Raw genomic sequence first — 26,799 nt, 5'->3', positions numbered from 1 at the left:
CTAGGATAGCCACATCCGTCAGTGGTAGTGGCACTGGAGTGTCACTAGGGCTAGCCACAACTATGGATGTCTCAACCACTTCCTCAAGACGCCTAGGATACTCGAGCCGGTGTGCTTTTCCTTCCGCTGCAGGGTTCATGGGTATAACCTGCTGCTCCTTGGTGTCCTTGATAAAAGACCCAACTTGAAGGTGTGGTAAGCGGAGCTCCTCCATATCCGGTTCCTCGCTCACTAAGAAGATAAATGTTGCGAGCCGAGAAAGATACTCCACCCCCAACTTGCGCTTCTTGAGCGCTAACACCCCAGGGGCTTGCTCGTCCAAGTAATAGCCTGCATCGGTTGCAATTTCTTGGAATCGTTGCAACCGCTTGGAGAATGGGCGATCACCTTTGTGTATATAGTGCAAAAGATCGCAAGGCACCCAGATCCCTGCATGTGGGGGGATAGATACAGAATATTTTATGATGTGCTCCTCCATGAACGCAAAAATCTCCTCAAATGCATCCATGTGAAGGGCAACTGTGGCGTCAAGGTCAGGGAGACGAGTAAAAAAGGTGTGGAGGTCCAAATTCCCTTTGTATTTGGTGTCCTTGAGGAAGAGGATGAAGCGTGACAAAGGGGTGGAGATGTGGGTGCAGATGCAGAGACTGTGGCAGCATCCATGTCTAGCCTGGGGTGTAGATAGAGAGCGGAGGAGCTCAAGAGTTGCAAAAGTGAAAATAGTGAATGAGTTAGGTGGCCCCCCTTTTATAATGGACCCTTTTTTTAAGACATTAAAAAAAAGGCACTTTCACCAAAAAATGATTTCTCATCCCAATGCAAAAAATTATATTCAAAGGCATGATTTGCCGAAGCAAATCATGTTGATTACAGCGGGGATCAATATGAAAATTGCAAGATTTACAAAGTTATAAGATCGATAGCATAGTTCCATCTATCCCCCAGTCCTCCTCGACCTTCAATTTGTCTTCCATTCTCTTCCCAATCTACGGACATTCATTACAATAAGCATCCAATGATCGACAAACCATGATGTATTGAAAATGTGGTGGAAGGATTCTCACCTTGTGACCTTGTAAATGAAATTGTGCTTGTTGAAGGGCCTCAAAACCCATAATAACCAAATGTTCTCGAACATTACTGAGAGTCCAATGCTTGTTCACTTGGACTGCCTCCAAAGCATCGTTGGGCATCTTCACTGCAATGTCAAAGCTTGCAATAGTGCCGTCTACACTCTGTAAGGGAGTCCACACTCCAAGCTTGCACATCCAACGATCATAGTGAAATCGTATGTACAAGGAGGTGTGGGATTTCAAATAGCACATTCCAATACCTGAAGCTCCAACCTTACAACGGTACCTGTCCCCGTTGTGCATGCCCTCCACAAAACCCCAGTCCTCTTCTAAAAGCCTTCCTAATTTCTCGTAATGCGCATCTTTACATACAAGCATTGTGGTAGTCTCCACAAATCTAAACTCTTTAAAAATGTGCACAAAACAATGAATAGGCAAACACCAACTCAAGCCCACAGACTTAGAAGCTTTAGAGTATTTCAAAGAGTTTTGGACATCCATTATCATCTTTTGCTTGAAAGATGCTACCGACCACAAATCTGGGACCGGCCACTCCATACTTAATAAGGAAGTTACTTTGATGGGTTCAAGAGTTCTAAACGCTTGTGTAGAAGTAGGGACAATATAGGAGTGAGAATAGAAGAAAATCCTTCTTTGAACCACTTTGGTTGGGCAAAGATGTGGGAACATTATTGCTCCAATATCCGCATGTATAGCATTGAATGTGCCGGAGAGACTATGTAGTGGCTGCTCCTCCGCCAACGTGGATGGAAATATGACTATAAATGCATGACAAATGTTAAGTATGAATCCATAATAACATTACACTGTGATTTCACACTTAGCTTTGTATTCTCAAAACATGTACTTACAATGTGTTGGAAATCGAGGTGGTTGTTGCAAGTGCATGGTTGACATTGAGAAAACATGTTGCACAATAGCTACGGTCCCCTTGTCTTTGCGGTTCTTGAAGCCAAGGAGCTTTCCTTTCCTATGAAGATCCAAGTTTGCACGATTCTGCACACGATGAGGGCCAATAGCAGATGGTTACATGTATACCCAAGCACCTTTGGTGAACTCTTGTGGCACCCACTCATCATCTACACCTCTAGTGTTGTGGCATGCAACTGCTGTGACCTCATCCTTTGCCCACCTTTGCGAAGTAGAGTTGGCCATGGTTGAGCAAAGAAAACTAGGAGGAGGAGAAAGACCTTGCTTGTTGCTACAATGTAGGTGGGATAAAGTGATATGAGAAGGTGGTTAACCCTTGTGGCAATGGGAGGAGAAGGTGGATAACCCTTGCTTGGTGTGGCAATGGGAGGAGAAGGTGGATAACCCTTGCTTGGTGTGGCAATGGAAGGTGGTAGGGGAGGAGAGAGGAGCTTCCTTGCTGCAGCAATGGAGATGGTGTAGAGAGAGAGTGTTGGAGTAGAGGATGAGTGTGATGGTTGCAACCAAGGAGGGGTTGGAAAAAGAGTTCTAGAGAGAGAAAATCACTTTTTGCCTAATAACTACTTTTGGGGGAGCTCTGGATAGCAAAAACAGATTTTTCAAAAGTTTTTTTAAAAAATTGAATTTTAGGGTTTTTGGATGCACGTTTTGACTTTTTGAGATCAAAAAATGCTTTTTTGATCATAAAATAGTTTAAGGGGGGTTTTCAGAAGATGAAATTTGAGTTTTGAAAAATTTGAAAAATTTCAAATTTTTGAGAGTTTTTCAAAACCGGATTAAAAAAGAGGGAAGTTGGAGGTTCCATATGGCCCACCCCCCCCCCCCCACCTTCTCACTTGGTAAGAGCCCATTTAAGAAGTGTAAGACTACTTTGTCTCCCTACATTTTTGAGGGCATAGAGTGTGTCCACCACCCTCTTCTCATTGGCTGGCCTCTGATTAACCTTAATCCCAAAGGGCCCCTAGAGGGTTCATATTTTTCCTAATGAGGAACAACAATCTTGGAGTAGTCTTTGATGAAGATCGTTAAAAATTTGTTAAAACCCAAGAAACACTGAACATTTCGTATAAAGGTGGGAGTTTCCCATTGGAGAATGGTCTTAACCTTCTTTGGATCCATTGAAATTCCATTCTCAAAGATGAGATAGCCTAGGAAGTCCACCTTTGTTTGGTGGAAAAAGCATTTCTCTAATTTTGCATACAGATCTATCTCTCATAATTTTTGAAGAACATTACAAACATGATGCTCATGTCCTTCCTGATTTTTTGAAAATATCAAGATGTCATCTAGGTACATTACCACAAAATCATCTAGATACTCACAAAAAATATATTTCATCAAGTGTTGAAAGAGTGCTCGAGCATTTGTAAGTCCAAATGGTATGACAACATACTCAAAGTGGCCATACCTGGTTCAAAAGGCTATCTTCCATTCGTCTCCTTTCTTTACGAGCCTTTTGATTAACGAATAGCCCATTGCTCACTATCCTACCTTATTTTGAGAACACGCGTTTCTTCACTAGCTCCAGTGATTAGTCCACTCCTAGCTCCTAATCAGTGGGATTTCGTTAAATGGACTCAAAAGCCTCTCATTTGCGAAGGAAAAAGGGAAACTTGGTCTGCAGCCTTTGCCACATGGATGGTTTTGCACCCACCAACTTTGCAAGGAAGCGACCAGTTGCAAAAGCTCATCGGTGAAGAGATATGACGAGAGTTGCAGTCTGACATCCAATGCTGGAGGCAGAGGTTGCACTACTTGGCCCCCTTGCGATTTGCTACAAAACATTGCCAATTACTTTTTCAAACTTTGGGGTGACAACAGCACGGCCGGCCACCTTCAAAGAGAGAGAGAGAGGGAGGGCAGGTGCCCCAGTGTGACAGGGGCCTTAGTAAACTCATACAGATTCAAGGCACGTGCCCGGAGGGCCAGGCGGTGGCACTGTATTGTGGAAAGGGTCAAAAAGCACCGAAGTGACAGCCCGACAGGCATCAAAATTTCAACCGAGCTCCTGGCAAAGTTGTAAGGCCAAAGAAAAACACGTTCACGGCGAGCCTTAAAAAGGGCGCAGCATGCGCATCATTTCTCCATCACTTGCATTCTGCACCTCTAGCAAGGTATCCACTAGTCAGTAGCGTTTGAGTTTGCTGTAGTACTGTAATGGCGACCAACAAGGGTCTGGCACTGCTGCTTCTTGCCATGCTTTTGGTGATGGGGGTGGCGAGCCTCGCGAACGCGGGTGGGGAGAAGGGCCAATATGGCGGCAAGGGCAGCGGTGGTTATGATCAGCATGGCGGGCAAGGTGGCAAGGGCGGCTATTACAACGGCCATGGAGGCGACCAAGGCAAGGGCCATGGAGGCGGCTACGATAAGGGGCATGGCGGTCATGGTGGCCACGGCCCTCATGCCTAGCTCGCTAGCTCGCTCACACTTTCTGCGGTTCCAATAATTAGCTGAGGTTCTGCTCTAGCTCTAACAAGTCATGACGGGCCTCTGTGGCTCCTCTTTTGTGTGCAAACTGCTTGTTCTGCTTCGCAAGCTCAAGTGTTCTCTCTATCTCTCTCTCTCTCTCTCTCTCTCTCTCTAAATGCAACGTCTTTGCGTAGATGGCCTGCACAGCAATGTCTGGTTGAACTCGAGCCAAATAGTTTGGAAAATCACGGAACTAATTAAGGCAACATGTAACGTGATAAAGTTATTGGGTGTACTACCCCATCATTTGTAACATATCTTTGTTCGACCACGTGAATTTCTTGGTTGAAAAATCACACATATTGTAGAGTTCGCTAGATTAGATCTCTCCTGCCTAACAAGCAGGATCTGCTTACTATTAATAGAGTACATCAGCAAGAACCCTTGGGGCGGTTTCCGTTACACGGTTGTTATCAACTCACGTGGACATAGGCCTAGGAGTCAGTGACCTGGCAACCTACACCACACTTTCCCCCCCCCCAAAAAAGGACTGAGATCATACAAAAGGACTAAGATCATACAAAGTGAACAGGCAGGGCCTCATGGTATAGGGGGTGTAATAGGGCTTTATGCGAGTTGTGTGAGCACACGTTAAGGTGCCATTTGAATCGCGCTGGAGTCGATAAGTATTTGTTCGAAGGCGTTGAAGGACTGTGTAGGGACCAAGCCATTTACGGAGCAATGACGCACTCAAGCCTGTTTTGCGTAAAGGGTAGTACAGCATGACCTTAGAATCTTCAGCATACGACACTTGCTTACGACCTTTGTCATAGCTACGTTTTTGCCAAGCCTGAGCTTGGAGAAGATTGTGCGTGAGGGCTCTGCGTAGAAGAGGTTGAGATTGTTGGAGGTAATGAAGCCAATCAATCGCATCTGCCTTCGACGCTTCAACCTGGACGGTTTTCAAATCTGGAGGTAACCGCGGATCGTGACCATATAAGGCCCGAAAAGGACCGACTTTGGTTGAAGCTTGAACAGAGGGGTTGTATGCATAGACTACGAAGGGAAGAACTTCATTCCAATTCTAGTGAAGGGTATCTACAAAAGCTGCTAACACCTGCTTAATAGTCCGGTTCATCCTTTCTGTAAGACCATTAGTCTGTGGATGATAGGGAGAGGTGAATAGCTGCTAATTCCCAAACACTTTGTTAGGACTGCTAAAACCTCGCTTTTAACACTAAAATGGTAACCTAACAGGACATAAAAGTGTCCTTTCAGGGTTTTGGGAAAAATTTCCAAAACCATAGTAGATCCACTCATTCTGAAAAATCCTTTCATGAGCTTATAGTTCAATAACTACTACATATGGAAAAAATGAGAAACTTGTAATTTTTCTCATCCCTTGGTCACTACAAGCCTCCAAAGTTGATGGACTAGTGCATTTTGCCCCAAACAGCAATTTCTTACGGTTGATTGCATATAAATAAGACTGGGGATTTTTGTAGGACATGAGATAAAATGCCCCGTTAACTTCAATGGGTTGGTGACCAAAACATATGGTTGCTTTTACCTCACTAAACTTTTTTTTGGTAAAAAAAAATAGGTACAAAAAAGTTGCATTTTTGCCATTCTGCGGACCTATCATCAAAGTTTCTATAGTGACGCTCAATACAGATACTATATACATGTTTTCTTAGTTTCCTTTGGGCCTTTGGATTCAAAAGGAGGCATGGAGCATGTCAAAAGGATAATGGATCTCTTACAATTGGAACCTTGGGGGCAATGATAAAGTGCTAAATACAGCAAACATGAAAAAACTGGGTTTAGCATTATGACCTCTAGAAACCTATAAAAACTACTCAATATCTAGCCAAGTTTGTAGTCTATGATTAGATATGGTTACTACCTACAAAATACACACAATTGGCCTAAGAAACTAGCAATATTGAGAAAGTTATACTTCCTACTCTAAAATGTATCGTATTTTTCAGCAATCAAAAAACTCAACCATCATCATATACTATGCTATATAGCATATTAGGTCCCCCAAAACTCAAGGAAGATTAGCTTTATGTTATACATTACACTTACAAAATCAAAATTGAATTTGGATATCAAGAAAGCCACCAAAAAAATCATAAAAGTGCTAATTTTGGCCAAAAAACAGGAGTATGCAATTCTTATAAATTGGTCAACTTTCAATTTTAACACTTAGCTCTCCCTACAAGCATCAAAACATGTTGAGAACTATGAAGGCCTAACCTCTACCTATCTAAACCTCACAAACATGAAGTTTAGAGTGATATAGTTGCCAAAAATTGAAAAAAGGCCAAAAATAGGACCCGTTTTTTCACACAGTTTAGGTTCAAAAATGTTGTGCAAGAGTAAGGTTAATGGTGAGATTGATACTAAATAAAAAATGCTAAGTTTTTTTCAGCTCATAAGGAAACTTTGTGGATATATAGCACCTAGAAATTCATTTTCATACTCTTCAAATAATTCAAGCGAAATGGTCACTTAACAGGACACAAAAGTGTCCAAGGACATAAAAGTGTCCTGTTACCATTCTAGTGTTAAATTGAGTGCCTTGATCAGACAGAAGTTAAAGAGGGCAACCATGATTGAAAATGACTGTTTGCAAGAGAGCAGCTGCTACTGTAGATGTTGTTACATTGGGTAATGGAATAGCTACAAAGCATCTGGTGAGGTAATCAGTTGTGAGCAGAATGTATCTATTGCCCTGAGTGGAAGTAGGAAAAGGACCCATGAAGTCCCATCCTACAAGTTCGAATGGCTCATGGATTGTGATTGGATCTAAAAGGGCTACTTGAGTGGACGAAGGTTTGATTTCTCGACATGTGAGACATTGTTGGATGTGTTGTGAGATTGATCTACGCATGTGGGGCCAATAATATGATTTGCGTATCTTTTGTAATACCTTGTGAAAACCCAAATGCCTTGAGAGGGGATGGTTGTGATAGTAAGTTAAATAGAGGGGCCTGAGTGCTCTAGGAACATAGATTCCTGGGTCATGTGAGTGATCTGTGTAGAACAACACATTGTTGATAATTACAAAGTGTTTGTGTTGAGGAGAAAGAGTGAGAGAGCGGATTATGTAGATAATGGATTGTATATTGGGATCTTGTTGCTGAGCTACTGCCATTTTTTACATAGTAACTGGTAGATCAGATGGAGGAGGCAAGAATTGCATGGCTTGGAGTTCAGCCCTTGAGAGACAGTCTGCAATGTAGTTAGTAGCACCACGCCTATAGGAGAGCTTGAAAGAGTACTCCTGTAAAGCCAACACCCATCGAAGAAGCCGCCCAGGGGGATGTTTCTTCTGGAGTAGAGGTATGAGGGGCTGATGATCTATTTCAACCTGGACATTTGAGCCCTGAAGGTATGGATGAAGTCTGGCGAAGGCCCATACAATAGCTAGTAATTCTTTTTCTGTAGTGGAATAGTTAAGACTGCTGGTGGAAGATCCCTACTAATAGAGCATATCGAAAATGGCCTGTGCAGACCTTTGTCGAAGCCGAACGGTGGCCGAGATGTCCTTAGAATGAAATTCTGACAACACCGAGCCCTTCGAGATCTCCCACGAGATTTGGGGCCGTGTCTTCGCCTGTCGAATTTCACTCCAATCTGAGCTGGTGACTGTAGCCTCCTGCAGTGCTGCCCCGAGCCTCGATCTGAGCTCTGATACCAGTTGAAGGAATACGAGCGGAAGTGCGACGCGAGAGAGAGTGCGAGAAGAAGAGCACGACGATATGGTGAACTCGCTCTACTGTAATGTGTAGAGCATAGTGAGTTCTTATTAGGTTTTTACAAAAGAATATGTGTACATACCTGGTGGCCCGCCCACTTACCTGGGCGACCACATTGGTCTTTATACCCCAACACATCATTCACGGTGAAAAGACTTTGGGGGGTCAAAGAAAAGGAAATAAGTCAGGCAATGATTTCATGAAAAATTACTTTTATCGTAGCTTAACTACAAGGTCTTCTAGGTATAGCCTCTAGTTAGCCCTCGAACATGAAATACTTGACTCTCGCGATTAAACAACTTAATTGACCAGAGAAAATTAAGAAGCTTACCCATGGTATTAATAGTCGATCTCTAGTGCCTTTCGACCGTTAAATTAGCAACCCCAAACTTGTTTAATTTTTTACCTTTACATCTGTTTATGCATATTATTACATTGCAATTTAATGTTTATTGCTGACAAATTTTTTAAAATTCTGTTACTAATCAATTTGTCTGCCTAAAACCGCATATGCTTTTTAATTCCTTATGAGAATGCAATTACTGTGCCAATGTTGTTTGATTTTGCAGCGACTGAACAAGGCTAAGGACATTCATCTCAAATGCTCTTCCACCTCGACGAACGAGCTTCAACTCAATAGCTTCCGAGGACGGAATCTACATCAAGAAGGGGGGCATGTTAACCCTCACGGCTCACGGACACCCTATCACCTACGACGGACGTTGTAGCCTACGGCGGACATTGTATTATTTATTTGGTAGAGTCAGGTACTGGGATTGTCGGTCCAATAGGAAAAGGGTAAGAGTGATCGCCGATGAGAGGCGCACTCTAATTGGAACATTCAAGGGATTAGTTGGCTAAGCATGGGCGCCCAAGTGTGAATGGGGCAAGCTCATATAAAAGTCAACTAAACCTAAAATTCACTCATTCTCTCATTTGTGCAATAGAAGAGTGCTCTTGCTCCATCTCCATCTCCATCTTCTTCTTCTTCACCTCCTTGTGTGTGTGTGTATGTGTGTGTGTGTGTGTGTGTGTGTGTGTGTGTGTGTGTGTGTGTGAGAGAGAGAGAGAGAGAGAGAGAGAGAGAGAGAGATCGAGCATTGCGGCGGCACGGTGGTGGTGAGGCGGTTGAGCGCGGCGTAGCGGCGTCTCCTTCTTCTTCGCGGCGAGGAATCCTCCACGAAGCAAGCGTAGAGCGGTGAGTGACACACCATCGCCTTCTTTGAGCTTACTAGTTTAGGCTTGTTGTGTGCTTGGAGCCATTTGTGGCTCGCACACGGTGTATCGGCAAGTTCCTTGCATTGACACGTGCAACATACGCGCACATAATAATATTCTTAAGCACAAGCTCAACAGATCAGCCATTCCCTCAATACGTCAAGCTTCCTAAGAACTAAGCTGCAGGCTTGGAAGGCGATTACTTACACTACAGTTTACCCTAGCGTTTAATAATTATTGATGGGGAACCTTGCTAGATCCGATTTTTAAACATGAAAATGACCTATACAACATTACTCATTACAAGCACAGTTCAATTCGGAAGATGCTCACGCTCTTCCATTTTGGTAAAGTTAATTTACATCGGCAACAATACGAGGGAGGGACCACATGACACTAAGTGAAACGAGTCCGCACGTGGGGTGGAGTAAGGTGATCAACGGTGGAGAGGGGCTAGCCCGAATCTCGAGGTAAACATGATCCCCACAAATTTAGGGCTCTCTTAACTAGCCATAGGGGGGGTTTGCGAGGGACTAATAATTGATGGACGTCGTTTAACCGATGACGAATGCGTCACATAGACGAGGTTTATGTCGTACATTGCGCGAGATTGTGATGCAAATGAAGGGGCATTAGTGCGTAAGAAACATCCTTCAAACGGGTGTCTGCAAGTCCGGCCCCTCGACCCACTCTCATTTGCTCGTACAAATTGTTCAAGTCACTCCAACTTGCTTGAGATCATGCTGAGGCACAAGCTCTGGTTTGCCATTGAATGAAAATGACTCAGAGGACATGATGGTGTATGGCATTCTTAAAGAAGCTGTGAACAAGACAGGCTGGGTTTCGCGCACCCCAAAATGCGAAGATGCATCGACGGAGAGTCACCTTGCACCCAAATCATCAACACCGCAAAATACAACTCCTCCAAAGAAAGGCATAAAAAATGGTGCTGCCTCTACATTGTGCTCTGCCCCTTCAAGCTCATCATTAACACCCGCAGAGCTTGCCAAGAGCTCCAACAAGAAGCATTACCGAGGAGTACGGCGTCGGCCGTGGGGCAAATATGCAACCGAGATCTGAGACTCTGCAAGGCAAGGGGCCCGTGTTTGGCTAGGGACCTTTGACACAGCTGAGGAGGCAGCTTTGGCATATGATCGAGCGGCATTGAAGATGCGTGGGGTGCGCGCATTGCTGAACTTTTTTGTCAATGTCATGGCTCCAATGCTAGAGAAAGACGTGGAGACAAAGAGAAGAAGAGAGTGAAACGAGAAGCACCAATCAAAGATGGAGTTGCAGGAATCGTGCAACAATGTCAACAACGCAAGTGCATGCAAGAGATATCATCCTCTTCACCACCATCAAGTCTGGTAGTGAGCTTTGAAGGAGAAGGGGTGAAGATAGAAGAGCTAGATGATGTGTTTTCTTTGCATGAGCTGCACGAGTGTTTCTTGCCTTTCATCGCCTCCTCATTTGCTAGCGCCATGGCTACCCTGGCCAACTGTGCTGCAGCCTCTCATTTGGCAGCCTCTCATGTGATAGCAGAGTGCTTGTGCCTGTGTGTGTGTGTGTGTGTGTGTGTGTGTGTGTGTGTGTGTGTGAGAGAGAGAGAGAGAGAGAGAGAGAGAGAGAGAGAGAGAGAGAGAGAGAGAGAGAGAGAGAGAGAGAGAGAGAGATCTCAGTACATGTTGTTGGGCGAGAGTCCGACCATCATCAAGGACATGGTGAGCTCTAGGCAGTTTTCAATTGAATGGGACGTCGTGCTTGCCACTGCCTTGGTCGACATGTATGCCATATGTAGTGCACTTCATGAAGCACACGAAGTGCTTGAGGAGCTTTCTGTCTGAAATGTGGTCTCTTGAGATACACTGATTGGGGGATATGCCCAACTTGGGCAGGGCCAAGGAGCTCTGGTCGTTTTTAAGTGGATGAAGTGAGGGTGTCTCTCTAGACGCAATCACATACACTCTAGCCTATTTTCAGCTAATGCGAAGTGAGGGTCTCTCTCTAGATGTAATGTTATTTCAAGCAGTGCATTGATTGCTACAAGGTTAGGTCAGAGAGAGAGAGAGAGAGAGAGAGAGAGAGATTTTTTAAGCAGATGCAGAGAGACTGCATCTCTCCAAATGCAATCATGTACAGTGGCACCTTGAGGGCATGTGGTAGTACACAAGATACTGATATGGACAAAAGAAGTTATGATAATATTGCTAGTGAGTCGTTGTTGAAAGAAAACGTTGTGCTTGGCATTGCCTTGGTCGACATGTATGCCAAATGTGGTGCACTTCATAAAGCGGAAAAAGTGCTTGATGAGCTTCTTGTCCAGGATGTCGTCTTTTGAAATGCACTGATTTGAAATGCACTGCTTCCACACACAAACCCTCTCGATCTGAGCCGCTAGAAGAACCTCTTGGATGCTAAGGATGCTAGGAAATAAGACGTAGCTAAATAGATAATTGAGTAGATTACTTAATGGAGAGAGACAGATTTATATACACGAGATTATAGAGTAGAGAGAGAGAGAGAGAGAGAGAGAGAGAGAGAGAGAGAGTACACACGATATACGTGGCTCAACCAATGTGGGCTACGTCCACGGGAAAGCAGTCACTCAATGGCTCTAGTACTTCAAAACAAGAAGTAATTTACAAAGGGATTATACCCTTAATGGAGCTCCCGCCTTGCTTCACTCTCACCACCTCACACTCACCTTGTTGCATCAACTTCACACTATGAAATGTGTGTAGAAATGGCCTCCTTTTATAGGCAAAAAGGGCTGCCCTCTCTTATGAGAGACAGCCATGTGTAGCCGCCCTTGTGCGAATAAGTCCAAATCGGACCCTCCAATCCGCCCATGTGTGGCCGCCCTTGAGAAGACAAGTCCGCTTTTGAATTCGGCCACCGGCCACCGGCCATTGACTTCCGACCACTGGCCACTGGCCATTGACTTTCGACCACCGGCCATCGGCCATTGACTACCGGCCACCGGCTAACCAACCGGTTGTTTTCCGACCACTTTCCGGCCGCCGTCCCCGGCCATAATATTCCGGCGAAAAAAAAGTATCGGGGGCCTCCGCCCTCGAGGCCTTTAAAGTTGCCCCTGATTCTTGTCCGTGAAAATTTTGGTTTCCGGTGAGTGATTTTCCTTCACGCACGATGGCTTCTCCTCATAATGGGGGCCTTACAAATGTGCGCTTTTACCACAGAAAATTACAAGGGTAAATCAGGCTCCATACTTAACAATCTCCCACTTGGAGACTGATCTCCAAACCAAACCTGTGACTGCTTTCCATTCTGGCTTCTTATCCTTGAATGCCGATTGAAGATGAGCAAAAGCTCAACTTCTCCTTGTTGACCACCTTTGTAAACATGTCTGCAGGATTTTCACTTGTATGCACCTTTCCTAGCTTTAGTTGTCCCTCTTCCAAAAGAGTGCGTATGAAGTGATATCTCACCTCAATGTGCTTTGTCCTTGAATGAAAGGCTGAGTTCTTCGCAAGATGGATAGCGCTTTGGCTATCACTGTACAAGACACAATTGTCTTGTTTGAATCCAAGCTCTTCTAAGAATCTGTGAAGCCACAGAATTTCTTTGCTTGCCTCCGTCATTGCTACATACTCTACTTCCGTGGTAGAAAGTGAAACCACTTTCTGCAGCTTTGAAGCCCAACTTACTGCTGTGCCTCCAACCGTGAACACATAGCCAGTAGTGCTCCTTCGAGTATCTTTGTCACCTGCCATATCTGCATCAGCATACCCTTCTAGAAAAATATCAGTTCCTCCAAAATACAAAGCATTTGTTGTTGTCCCTTTTAGATACCTAAGTATCCACTTCACAGCTTGCCAATGCTCTTTACCTGGGTTGTCCATGAACCTACTCACAACTCCCACTGCATGTGCAATGTCTGGCCTTGTCCAGACCATAGCATACATTAGAGAACCTACCGTTGCAGCATATGGAACTTTAGACATATAGGCTCTCTCCTCTTGTGTCTTTGGACACATATCCTTCGTTAGATTAAAATGACCAGCCAAAGGTGTAGAAACTGGTTTTGCATTTTGCATTGCAAACCTTTCTAGTACCTTCTTGATGTAATCTTCTTGAGATAGCTTTATTGTCTTCTTCGTCCTGTCCCTTGATATTTTCATACCAAGTATCCTCTTTGCAGCACCTAAATCTTTCATTGAAAAAGATTTGGACAGCTCCTCTTTTAGGTCTTTGATGTCCTGCATGTTAGCACTTGCAATCAATATGTCATCAACATACAACATTAGGATGATGAATTTCCCATCTCCCAAATTCTCCGTATAGACACAGTGATCCGAGTTGCATCTTGTGAATCCATGATCCAACATCCATCGATCAAACTTCAAGTACCATTGTCTTGATGCTTGCTTTAAACCATACAAGCTCTTCTTTAATCTGCAAACCATTTTCTCCTTACCTTTTACTTCATACCCCTTTGGTTGAAGCATGTAGATTTCCTCCTCTAAGTCACCGTGAGGAAATGTCGTATTTACATCCATTTGCTCGAGATTTAGATCATGAGCAGCCACAAGGCTTAAGACAAGCCTAATTGAGTTCATTTTTACAACAGGAGAAAATATTTCATTGAAGTCAATACCTTTCTTTTGAGAAAAACCTTTTACCACAAGCCTAGATTTGTACCTTTTCTTCCCACCTTCTTCTTCCTTCAGCTTGTACACCCATTTGTTTTGAAGTGCCCGCTTACCTTTAGGCAACTCAACCAACTCCCATGTTTGGTTGCGATGTAGTGAGTCCATCTCCACTTGCATGCTCTTCGTCCATTGTTCTTTGGATTCATGTTGCATAGCTTCTTCGTATGATTCTGGCTCTCCAGAATCTGAGATCAAGAGATTGTTGAAGGAAGGAACAAACCTTTCTGGAGGTCTACTTGCTCTTGTAGATCTTTGGGGAATAGGTTGAGGCTCCTCATTTGGTTGACGTTGTTGCACATTGTCACCGTTTGCAGTCCTTGAGTCTTCACCGTCCTCAAGCTCCATGTACTCATCACCTGTTTCTTTTGTTTGTTTTCTTTCCAAGTAATCTTTGTACATATTTTGTTCGTTAAAAATTACATCCCTACTCCTTAAGATTTTACCATCTTCAGGATTCCATAGGCGATACCCAAAGTCTCCTTCTCCATAGCCAATGAAGAAACACTTTTTGGACTTTGCATCTAGCTTTGATCTTAGGCTTCTATCTATGTGCATGAAAGCCTCACACCCAAACACTTTGAGAAATGCATAATTCACTAGTTTACCTGTCTATGCCTCTTCTGGAACTCCCCCATCCAATGCCGTTGAGGGTGACCGATTGATTAAGTACACAGACGTACTTACAGCTTCCGCCCAAAGCTCAAGCGGTAGGCCTGCATGTAGCCGCATGCTTCGTGCTCGTTCCATGATTGTCCTGTTCATCCTTTCCGAAATCCCATTTTGTTGAGGTGTCCTTGGGGTTGTCGTTTGCCTCCGAATTCCATTGCTAGCACAAAAGCTTTCAAAAGCTTGGCTGCAATATTCGCCTCCATTGTCGGATCTGAGGCATTTAACCTTGGTACCTGTTTCATTTTCCACAAAGGCTTTCCACCTTTGAAATATGGAAAATACATCGGATTTATTATTCATGACATAAACCCATGTTTTTCTACTCGCATCGTCTATGAATGTTACATAGTACAATGAGCCACCAAGTGATGGTGTACTTGCAGGACCCCAAACATCAGAATGAGCCAACTCAAGTTTTTTATTTTTTCTTTCATTTCCTGATTTTTGAAATTTTACCCTCTTTTGTTTACCATAAACACAATCTTCACAGAACTCTAAGTCCACTTCTTTCAAACCTGGTAGAAGCTTCTTTGTTTGAAGGATTTGCATTCCTTTGGCACTCATATGCCCAAGCCGGTAGTTCCACATTGCACTGTCAACTTCTGTAGTTGCTGCACAAGCTGAAGGTTGCATGCTAACAGTACACAGGTAAAGTGTACCGACCTTTTGTCCCTTGGCAACCACCAAAGATCCCTTTGAGATCTTCCACCGTTTGTTCTCGAATGCAATGTTGTGACCTTCATCGTCCAATTGTCGTGTAGAGATCAAATTTTTGCGAAGAGAAGGAACATGCCTAACATCTTTAAGCTTCCATTCATTTCCGTTAGCAGTTTTGACAGAAACTATACCTTTGCCGACAATCTCACAAGCTTCATCATCTCCCAAGTATACATACCCAAAATTACCTTTGGTGTAGTCTTGGAAATGTTGCTTGTGTGGTGTCGTATGGAATGAAGCCCCGGAATCTACTATCCAGGAATTAGACACATTGTCTAATGAGAGAATTAGAGCATCTTGCTCTACTTTACCTGCCACATTGGCCTCCGATGTTGGCTTGTTGTGTTGAGACTCTGTCTCCTTCTTCTTCTTGGACCATCAATCCTTCTTGACGTGGCCCTTCTTGCCGCAGTTCCAACATTCAAGAACTAACTTTGTGAGTGACTTGCTCCGCCTTCAGCGATCACGACCCTTTTGATTTTTGAACCTCTCCTTAGGCCTTCCTCTTGTTTCCACTGATAGTGCAGCACTTGATCATTCTCCTGTGCTTCTCCTTCGCATTTCCTCGCTTAGGAGTCCACAACATCATCAAACTTAAGAGTATTTGTGCCAGAGATAGAATTACTTACAGCCATCACAAGGCTGTCCCAACTATCCGGTAGAGATGATAGTATAAGGAGAGCTCGCACTTCGTCATCGAAATTGATTTTCACTGATCGAAGTTGACTTATGTTTGTGTTAAAGTCATTTAGGTATTCTGCAACTGAACCATTCTCTGCCATCTTTAGATTGAACAAGCGCTTCATAAGAAATACCTTATTGGATGCCGATGGTTTCTCATAGAAGTCTTCAAGTGACTTCATCAAGTCCTCCGTGGTCTTCATCTCCGAAACATTGAAGGCCACCATTGACGCCAAGCTTAACCGGATTGTTCCCAGTGCCTTTCGGTCAAGGACAATCCATGCTTCATCTGCCATTGTTGCGGGCTTCTTCGCAAGACCGCCTAGTGGCAAATAGAGGTCCTTCTGGTAGAGATAGTCTTCAATCTGCATCTTCCAATGTTGGTAGTTTTTGCCGTTGAACTTCTCAATCTTGAGCTTCCCTTCCTCTGCCATAACTCCCACTCAATTCAAGGAATCCTTTCCTTGAGATAATTTAGCTACGAGAAAACCTTGCTCTGATACCAGTTGTTAGGAAATAAAATGTAGCTAAATAGATAATTGAGTAGATTACTTAATGGAGAGAGACATATTTATATACACGAGATTATAGAGTAGAGAGAGAGAGAGAGAGAGAGAGAGAGAGAGAGAGAGAGAGAGAGAGAGAGAGAGAGAGAGAGTACACACGATATACGTGGTTCACCCAATGTGGGCTACGTCCATGGGAAAGCAGTCACTCAATGGCTTTAGTACTTCAAAACAAGAAGTAATTTACAAAGGGATTATACCCTTAATGGAGCTCCCGCCTTGCTTCACTCTCACCACCTCACACTCACCTTGTTGCATCAACTTCACACTATGAAATGTGTGTAGAAATGGCCTCCCTTTATAGGCCAAAAGGGCTACCCTCTCTTATGAGAGACAGCCATGTGTAGCCGCCCTTGTGCGAATAAGTCCAAATCGGACCCTCCAATCCGCCCATGTGTGGCCGCCCTTGAGAAGACAAGTCCGCTTTTGAATTCGACCACCGGCCATTGACTTCGGCCACCGGCCACCGGCCATTGACTTCCGACCACCGGCCAACCAACCGGTTGTTTTCCGACCACTTTCCGGCCGCTGTCCGGCCATAATATTCCGGTGAAAAAAAAAGTATCGGGGGCCTCCTCCCCCGAGGCCTTTAAAGTTGCCCCTGATTCTTGTCCGTGAAAATTTTGGTTTCCGGTGAGTGATTTTCCTTCACGCACGATGGCTTCTCCTCATAATGGGGGCCTTACAAATGTGCGCTTTTACCACAGAAAATTACAAGGGTAAATCAGGCTCCATACTTAACAAAGGAGGCAATCCCATCTTCAAACCACAGCATGGATCTAAGAGTGCCCCTTGAATGGGGCTCCCCTGCCCACTGGAGCCACACCCCCTCCCAAACCCAACAGAATGCCAGGAACCAAGGTTTACATGTTGATCTCCGAAGGACAAAGCGGAGCAAGCCAACTCCTGCTCTCAAAAAATGAAGAGCCGAGGCAGTCGAAGAGGATTCTGCAGCCATGTGTCCCCACCTAGGGCGGTCCTCCGCATTGGCCTCGGCCCAAAATCCACCCTGCCTCCACTGCAAGCCCACATGCCGTCCGTCAACCCACCCCAGTGAGCCTTCCCTGCTCTTAGTGGTGGGCAAAACGAGTAGAACAAGCTTGTAGGCGAAGGCTTTTGAACCCTTGTCTTGACCTCAGCCCACAATCCACGTTGCCTCCACTGCAAGCCCATGTGTCGTCCGTCAACCGACCCCAACAAGCCTTCCCAACTCTTAGTGGGCGAAATGAGTAGAACGAGCCTGTAGGCGAAGTCTCTTGAACCCTTGTCTTGACCTCTTACTTTAAGTATACTTTTTGTGATCTATGGACTGCACCACATTAGGCATACATGTCGACCAAGGTAGTGCCAAGCACAACCATTGACTAGCAATATCAAAATGAATTCTTTTCTCCATATCAGCATCTTGTGCAATACCATATGCCTTCAAGGTGCAAGCGTACTTGATTGCATTTAGAGAAGAAGAAAAAGAAGAAGAGGATTTTAACATTGTAGGAAACTATCCCAAGAGACCTCAAAGATCTATCCGACGAGAGTTAAACTCAAGATTTGTTATTGAAGAGGGATGCCCTCTCTCTGCATCTGTTGAAAACAAATCTCTCCCTTCCTGACGTGACACTACTGCAATCAATGCACTCCTTGAGATAACATTGCATTTTGAGAGATTCCCTCTCTCTGCATCAGCTGAAAACATTCTAGAGCATATGTGATTGCATCTGGAAGAGAGCAGGAGCGTAGGCTATCATAAGCTGACAGTTGTAGGTGAGACATTGAGGGAGATGGCCTAGCCACTTGTCCTAAAAGCTCGAGTCGATCTGCTCGATGGCCTCTGATTGTTGTTGCTCATATCTGACTGCGTCTAGAGAGATATCCTCTCTTCGTGCAGTGAAAAACGACCAGAGCTCCTTGGCCCTGCCCACGTTGGGCATATCCTGCAGTCACTCCATTTCAAGAGACATCTCGGACATAAAGCTCCTGTTAGGTGCAGCGGAATGATTGTTTGCGCTTTGCTCCAGATGAGTGCTTCGAATTGTGCTCAATATTCCTTTTGTTTTTATGGAAGGTAGAGTCTTCCGTTCTTAATGAGAAAATGCTATGATCACAAACAAAGTGAATGGACACTGTGCGTGCAAGTGAATGAGACTGAGAGATAGAGAGAAGAGAGATACCACACCAGAGACGTTGTAAAACCCTCCTCCGAAGGCCCCACTCTCGTTGGCGAGAGTGGTCTACTTTTTGATTGCACAAAGTGGTACAATGTGTATGCAATGGACTGATGCAACCTGGGACCTGCCGATGACGACGATGACGACTTTAGGGCTGAAATCTGTGGTCTTCTAACTGCTGAAATTTTGCAAATCTTTGGGCTGTTTCGGGTGGCTGAAAATGACTGTTTTGGCAGCGTTTTTATGGCTGAAAATGGAGGTTCTCTGCAATGCTTCAAGGGGTTGATCTGCTACTGTGTCTAATGTTGAAAATGGTGCTGCAAGTGCTTCATCAACGGCTGATCTGGGGTAATCCCTTCAGGGGTTAGAGAGAAGGGAGTAGCGATGGCTGGGGTAATCCCTTCAGGGCTGAGAGAGAAGGGAGTAGCGATGGCTGATCTGGCTCCATAGCACAAAAAACGCAGCCTAAGAGGTGAAAACGCTGCTGTTTTTAGAAAACACAGCCAAGGGGGAGTGATCTCAGTTTTGAGGGAGTTTTTCATGACGGAAGCAATCAATAGGGGATCGTCGGCTTAGGAGAATAACCTCAGTGTCTGATACCATGTGAGAGTAGGCAGCGAAAGCAGAAGCGCTACCAACAATAGCATATAGCTCGGGTTGAGTCCTTTCCAGGAATACATCCAGGTCTACTTCATTTTGTCCACATCTGCCATATGGTTATAAGCTCGTGCTTCATTTGACCACAAACCATCAAATCTCTCATGTAGCTTACTCTTGCATTGAATTTGTTACTGAGCGTGTTTCTCTTTTAGTTTTGCTACCTGATCTTGCATTTGATTCATAACCTTTTGAAGCATCTGTAGAATTTTTGTTTGATCTATTTTGTTGTAGTCCACTCCATTCATGGCTTCGACCTCATTTGTAGATTCTTGATCTATTAATATTTTTACTTGCATTGAACGGTTACATGCAGATACGATGTTTGTGTTAGTCTGACATATGGTTTGCTTTAAATATATAGATACGATGAGTGACCAGGGTCATAGAGTGAAGTTGACGTTCATCAAGACTTTTCTACGTACCACTGGACTATCAGGAGAGGCTTTGACGGAGGCTATGTCAGATTATATGGAGATGGATGACGCCAGTTTAGACAGCTCCATCGAGTTTCTTGGGCGATTCAGTTTTCCCGTATGTCCTGGAGAGGGTACATCCTCCCAGCCACACACAGGAGTGGAGACTTCCTCTCATGCAGATCAGACCATAGCACATCGGTAATCTTCTCAATTGATAAAGTAGTAATGTCATTCGTTTTTTAATATAGAAATCTTAATATATGTATTCCCTTGATGTCTTTGTTTGCTTAGGACTCCTATTCCAGGTACATCACATCATGAGAGTCAGCGGCTTACTCCTAATGTACCTCCTAGTACTCAGTTGACACCTGATTCACAGGCTAGTGGCCGTCAGTCTCGGAGGTATATCTATTATGGTGATTATGGATTAAATATCAAGTAGTTTTTAAGAACTCTCATCTAATTTTCCGTATGTTTATATTGCATGTAGGCATCACCGGCAGAGTAGCACGCCACCAGGCCGATCGACTCGTGAGACACTTCCTCAGCTGCCAGCTCCGCCATCAGTGCCTCCACCTCCACCAATGCGCACGTGCATTGGAATCTTGGGTGTCACATGCGACATCTTGACTGATGGGGCTATTCTCCAGCTCGGAGCCGGCATCGCCCTCAAACCACCATCAGTGCCTCCACCTCCACCAATGTGCACGTGCATTGGAAGCTTGGGTTTCACATGCGACATCTTGCCTGACAGGGCTATCCTCCAGCTCGGAGCCGGCATCGCCCTCAAACGTCCAATGGGAGACCTCTGCTCATCTTATCTAAAGCAGGTTCATATACCATGGGAGTAAGTATTAATTAACATAAAAAATATAAATTTAGTTTGTTAGTTGAATTACTAATCGACTTTATTTTTCATTGTAGTGATCAGCATGAGGATGACAAGAAATATGTTATCAACACACTAGAGACGGAGTATGGGACAGGATGGAGTCACAAGTGGATGGTCAAGCAAATGTGCAAACTCATGGGTCATCGACGCAACGCAGCACGGTAAGTAGAAAGAAAGAATTATTTTTAACATCTATGTCTCTCTCTCTCTCTCTCTCTCTCTCTCTCTCTCTCTCTCTCTCTCTCTCTCTCTCTCTCTCTCGATCTATCAAGGTGGAAATCGGTCGAAGCTGCTCTCTGAGTAGGTGTAGCGTATAGTAGAGGCAGGCTGTAGGCAACTCTCGCAAGGGTGCACCATGCACTGTTGGGGTGCATGATTTTTCCTCTCTTCTATCATGCTCGCCGCTTGGGACCATATGAGACAAATCAAATGTACATGGTGTCCAGCCAAATGAGCATCCTCAACACTTCCAGCTGTCCCATAATTTTCAAGTGTTGATGGCACAAGGTCTAGAAAAGGTGCATTGGTTGCAGCAGCCACTCCTCTTAGATCAAAATCTTTATTTTCCCAATGCTCAGGTCCTTGAACTATGGCACCTCCTTCGAAGATGCTGCAAGTGCTTCTTCAGTTCATTTTTCCTCACTTGTTTCACAAGAAAGTCCACAGCTCCCTTTGACAAGCATTTGAAAATGGAATTCATGGAGTCATGAGAGGACATCATGATAACCGGAATGTGATTGACGGCCCCATGGTTCATAATTCACCCCAATAGACCTATGCCTAATAAATAGGGCATCACGACCTCCGTCAGAATAAGATCGACTTGGTTTTTCTGGTCCATCAAAAGCTCCCATGCTAGTAACCCATTGGAGGTAGGTGTAACTTCATAGCTGCAATTGTGTTGGAGAGAACCAACTAGATCAAGTTGAATGCATGGAAATGATGTAAGTTTAGGCTATGTCGGCAATGACGAAGGGGATGACGACACCGTCCTAAGGGCTGAAATCTGCAATCTCGTATCTGCTGTCCAAAAACGCTATGGGCTGAAATCTGCGACTATGTCCAAAAATATTGATTCTAGGATTGTTCTGTAGGTCTTTGACGCTGAAAATCTGCAGGTTTAGGGCTGAAAACTGAGGTTTCTTGGGGCTGAATGTGCTACTCTTTAGGGGCTCAATCTGCTGGTCTTTCATTGCTGAAAAACGCCATGCTGAAAACTGTCAAAAACGCTAGGTGATGGGTCTCCAAAAACGCTAGGTTGTTGAGCTTCTGCTGTCGATGGATATGCATCTACACTAAGTGACTTCATAGCTGCAATTGCGTAGGAGAAGTGGCGTGACTGATTCTACTGTTTTAAGGGCCAATCTGTTTTTTCAAGCTTTTGGATATGGCCTCATTGAAGGCATGGTTCAATTTGGAGGTTGCCCTCTTATGCTTTGAAAGAGCGATACGACGCGTGAGGGAACGCTTTGCTGGATGGAGCAAAGGAAAACCAGGATATTACTGGGATGCGGTGCAAAAGGCTATGCAGACCTCGACTCAGACACTCTCGAGGAAGACTGAGAGTTACTACAAAGATGTAGAGGCGATGCGGCTAGAAAGTAGAAGAACGAGAAAAGAGCTCGAGAGAAAGAAAATTCTTATGGATGCCGAGCTCCGTCGGCAAGAGCCAGAGAACGTTTTTCTCTGGCTCGCACCTTCACAGCGTCATCATCATCACCGCTTATGATCTCCAACTCCGGATCGATAGCGGGTCCAACAGTCCACTTTAGATACCAATCCTTTGGTGTGTTTGGTATTGGACATTTCCCTTCTTCTACCCGTTGAAATGTATGGCTTGCCTTCTATTTCATAGATGATGCTCTTCAGGTAAAAATCGTCTGTGTCGAAGATATATATTTTTGTTGAGGTTTTTGCTATAAGTTGAGCTCAACCAATCACCACACACAGGACAAGCTTTATAACCCTTGGTACATATTCCTGCATGAAAAACATAACAAAGATTATTAGCGCAAGAAATATACAAAAAACATATGAGAAAATGTATATATCTAAACCATTTACCTGAGCAAAAACCATATCCTGGAAAGTCGTGGATAGTCCATCCTAAAATCCCACGAACAATGAACTATCTTTCACCAATGCTTCTTGACATATCCATGACATCAATCCCTCTCCACAAATCTTGAAGATCGTCAATGAGAGGAGCCAAATATACATTCAGGTCTTTAACTTGTCGCTTTCCTGGGATTAAGAGTGAGAGCATTAAATGCTCTTTCTTAATACTAAGATATGGAGGTAGATTATAGTTAATAACTACCACCTGCCATGTAGACCATTTACTTGATTTTATAGAAAATGGATTCACACCATCTAATGCTACACCCATCTTTAAATTGTGTGATTCTTTTGCAAAATCTGGCCATAGCGAATCAATATGCTCAAATGCAGGACTATCCTGCGGAATTCGCATTACTCCATCTTTGCTCTTGTGCTCCACTCCCCATGTCATAAGCTTAGCTAATTCGGGACTTTGAAACATATGTTTTATGCGCGGAGCCAAGGGAAAATGTCTCAATACCTTTTTAGGGACCTTAACTTTGTCATCTTTATAACGAGGCGTTTGACATTTTGGGCACGTCACATTGTCCTGGTACTGATGTCTATATAAAAGACAATCATTGGGACATGCATGTATAGAAGAATAGTCAAGTCCAACACTACTTATCATCTTCTTCACCTCATCGTGTGATGCAAGAAGGGAATTGCTTGTCGGCAAGAACTTTTGAGAGACTAGCCTGCAAATTGATTAAAAATATGATCAATAACAAGCACCAATGTTTAGAGTGTAGCAAACAAATATGTTAGATGTATACATACTTCAATAGTGTTGAAACGGATACAGTACTCCATCCAAAACGGTTTTGAAGATTGAGAATAAGTAAGCTTGCACTTAGTCGTGTCAGTTGGCTTCCTTTGTAGATATGCTTTAGAGCTTCTTCTCGAAGATTCTTCTCGTTGTTAGGAATATCGCTCGCACTATCATTTTGATGCCAATCCTCAATAAAATCAGTCATGCCATCGTCATTATCAAAGATATCATCACATCCATTAAAGTCCTTAGAATATTGTTCCTTTAGTCTTGCATACGTATTAGGATCACTCCTGCGTAGGATCCTCATGCACTCTTTTGACATTTGAGATACGTCATGTGAATGTTGATTTGTGACGTTATCAATGTCATAATTTGGAATCTGCATATTTGAAGGTAAAGAAGATTGTATCAATAGCATGCTTATATATAAAAGGAGAGAGAGATGTGCATGGAATTCAATAACATTTGGATACAACAAAAAATAATATCAAAATAAATTAGCAACAATACGAAAGGTAATGCAAATTAAAGTGTAGAATTAGGGTACAAGAGTTCAAAATAACATTAGGAATTGTATACAATGAGCTCTTAATCCTCATCTGTTAAGGGTGCTCGTGGAGGTCTACGCCATCCATAATTGACTAGCAATTCATGACCAGCACGTAATGATTTAATAGCATGGAAAACTATATATCTTGGTACATCCCTAGTCATGTGTCTTGGTTCATGACTATTCTCACACTCCACAAATGTGCAATTGGTTCTTGCACTTCTCCCTCGACTACTATTGATTAAACCTGCTATGTTTCCTTGAGAGTAAGGTCTTCCATCAACATAGAGTCTTTGGCCTTCTGCATGTGTAATCCCTCTAGCAGAAAGAGAGGCTGCATTGAGACATAATCCATAAGTATTCATGCTCTGGATGTAGCGAGTGAGCTGATGCCATGGATCCCATCTATATATAGGTCCACAAAAAGACATAAGGGTGACCTCTGAATGAGGGGGCACATGCAAATCCTGTGCAATAAACACGCCTCGTCCCGCTCCACTGATGGTGGATGGAGCAATCATGTAGCGATTGCCCCAAAAGCCAAAAACCACTCCATCTGAAGGAAGTGGTCCTCCCTGCCAGCCTCCGTATCGTCTACGATCGTAGCTCTGTACTTGATTCTATAAATGAGTAGGCAGCGGATGATCTCCACCCATCTCAGCCTCCAATGGAGGAGGTAGAGGATGTTGAGAAACCTCGAGCTGCAACTAACAAATGACCTGTCCGTACCGTGTGCAAGAGACATGTGCACCACTGGTAGTAAAGTCATCGTCGTCATCAAGTGAAGATACCTACATATATAATCTAGTTACATTATATATATCAATCTTTGATTTTTAAAACTCCAATATCAAACAAAGGGAGATCAAAAATATACCATAGGTCGATGTCGCTCCTCAGGTGGTGGTGCTTGCTCAAAAGTACCATAAGTCATCTGATGTGAAAAGCACTCCCGTCGTGGCCTGCGACGATACGTGCCACAACAACGAGCACACCAGCATATAATAGGCTCATCATAGTAGAAATCATTGTAAACGGGTTCATGTGCAGTATCGGAACTCTGTGCACCCCGGCTACCACTAGTAGGAGGTGGTGGTGTACCCTTTGATTGATCCGAATCTGGATTTCAATTACCATAAAAACATGAAACATTTATCAAATGACTAAAATAAAAAATTCAATAAAAGTAACAAAACATTGAATTCTAATAGGTATATGGTATATTCTGACGCTTTGTAATTTAAAAAATAAATAGGCGCTATTGTGTGGTGCCGTCAAACAAGAGAAAGGCAACCATTTGCATAGAGACATGGCAATTCTTCCGCAAGGAGATGCGCCTACGCATTAATTTTCCCCAACAAAAGGTGTGTGCCTTTGGTAATATATATTAGAATTAATATGAACTTTCCTAGATTGATTCTAACTTTTCTCTAATCTATGTTATTTTGTTTATTCAAATTTGCTTAGGAGGCAGCAAGAAAGAGAGTAGCTTTACGTCACACATATAGACTAGGGCGGATGGGACGAGATGGATTTGTGGCCACATTTGTGAGTATAGACCATTCACATTTTAACTTTTAAAGGTAGTATTATTGAATGCAAAAATTAATAAGTCTTTGGTTGTGTCTTAATGTAGATGAAAGACTATGGTCGTGCACCGACGCCACAGGAGTTAGAGTACGCCACATACTGCGGCTACCGTGCTTTGTGTCAGACACTTACTAACACTCCAGATCCACTTGTACGTATCTTTGTTTTGCTTTGTAGTTTTTTTCATAGTAACTGAATATATTCTTTTTTTATTTCACTAACTAATACATGAGCAGCATAGGGAGGCTGATATGACAGAGGTGGCTCGACAGGAGGCCGAGGGGCGACGTCGAGAGGTTGAGAGGAGCAGCGGTCCAATCACTGGCCATGATGGTGATGATCCCGGAGATGGGGACAGTCGTCGTCCCACGGTTCGGACCAATAGTGGTGGCACTAGCGATCATGAGACCGATGGTAGTGATTCTTCCAGTAGTGATGGATCACATAGTGATCCTGCGTAGAGATTTCTTTTGCATATTTGGGATCGTTATATATGTATTTTTCAGTGTGCATTACTACATCGTATGTGATGATGAGATTTTTTTTGTATATGTGAGGATTGATCACCACACATTTTGGACAGATGTACATAAACTTACTGATGATATATACTGACATGTGTTTGTTGCATCACTGAATTTGTCTATTGTCAAACAATTAATTATTTGTCGATAAGATAATTAACCTAAGTAACCATCTCAATGTTATTTATTTGTCTTTATATATATTTTAAAAAAAGAGATGGATTGAAATCATGGTCATTGTGCTACCAAATGATGATGTGGCATGTGAAACCTAGTCCTAAGTTTTCTGTTAGTTGCTCTACTTTTCAAAATTAAGGCATTTTGATCTTATAGCACTCTTGTGCAAGTCTTTAAGAATATTAAAGAAATATTGCTAGGGACTCTAGTCTTTCTGTTCAGTTAT

General features: G+C 43.5%; 2 protein-coding genes across 2 annotated transcripts; one reads left to right on the top strand and one right to left on the bottom strand.

Annotated features, from left to right (window-relative positions):
- Positions 1–10,727: 10,727 nt before the first annotated feature.
- LOC147454575 (uncharacterized) lies at positions 10,728–26,333 on the top strand. Its single transcript, XM_086517359.1, has 10 exons — positions 10,728–10,785; positions 19,911–20,163; positions 20,257–20,367; positions 20,456–20,625; positions 20,740–20,812; positions 20,890–21,018; positions 25,538–25,646; positions 25,750–25,830; positions 25,919–26,023; positions 26,106–26,333. The coding sequence occupies exons 1-10, from the start codon at positions 10,728–10,730 to the stop codon at positions 26,331–26,333; spliced, it is 1,317 nt and encodes a 438-aa protein (XP_086373485.1).
- On the bottom strand, positions 24,321–24,803 carry LOC147454576 (uncharacterized). Its single transcript, XM_086516911.1, has one exon. It carries the CDS (start codon positions 24,801–24,803, stop codon positions 24,321–24,323), a length of 483 nt encoding a protein of 160 aa, XP_086373037.1.
- Positions 26,334–26,799: the final 466 nt, after the last annotated feature.

This window comes from Adiantum capillus-veneris, chromosome 7, assembly GCF_014529385.1.
Source record: "Adiantum capillus-veneris isolate H3 chromosome 7, ASM1452938v2, whole genome shotgun sequence".
Lineage (NCBI taxonomy): Eukaryota > Viridiplantae > Streptophyta > Polypodiopsida > Polypodiales > Pteridaceae > Adiantum > Adiantum capillus-veneris.
The sequence above is the reverse complement of the archived record's forward strand: the minus strand, read 5'-3'. Positions and strand labels throughout refer to the sequence as shown.

What these genes read in the sequence shown, in the direction of transcription:
- LOC147454575 (XM_086517359.1), top strand. Translation starts at nt 10,728, where the DNA reads ATGTCAACAACGCAAGTGCATGCAAGAGATATCATCCTCTTCACCACC. An exon ending in AGTGGCCGTCAGTCTCGGAG is followed by an intron (nt 20,368 to 20,455) that starts GTATATCTATTA and finishes TATTGCATGTAG; the next exon opens with GCATCACCGGCAGAGTAGCA. An exon ending in TTAATTTTCCCCAACAAAAG is followed by an intron (nt 25,647 to 25,749) that starts GTGTGTGCCTTT and finishes AAATTTGCTTAG; the next exon opens with GAGGCAGCAAGAAAGAGAGT.
- LOC147454576 (XM_086516911.1), bottom strand. Translation starts at nt 24,803, where the DNA reads ATGATTGCTCCATCCACCATCAGTGGAGCGGGACGAGGCGTGTTTATT.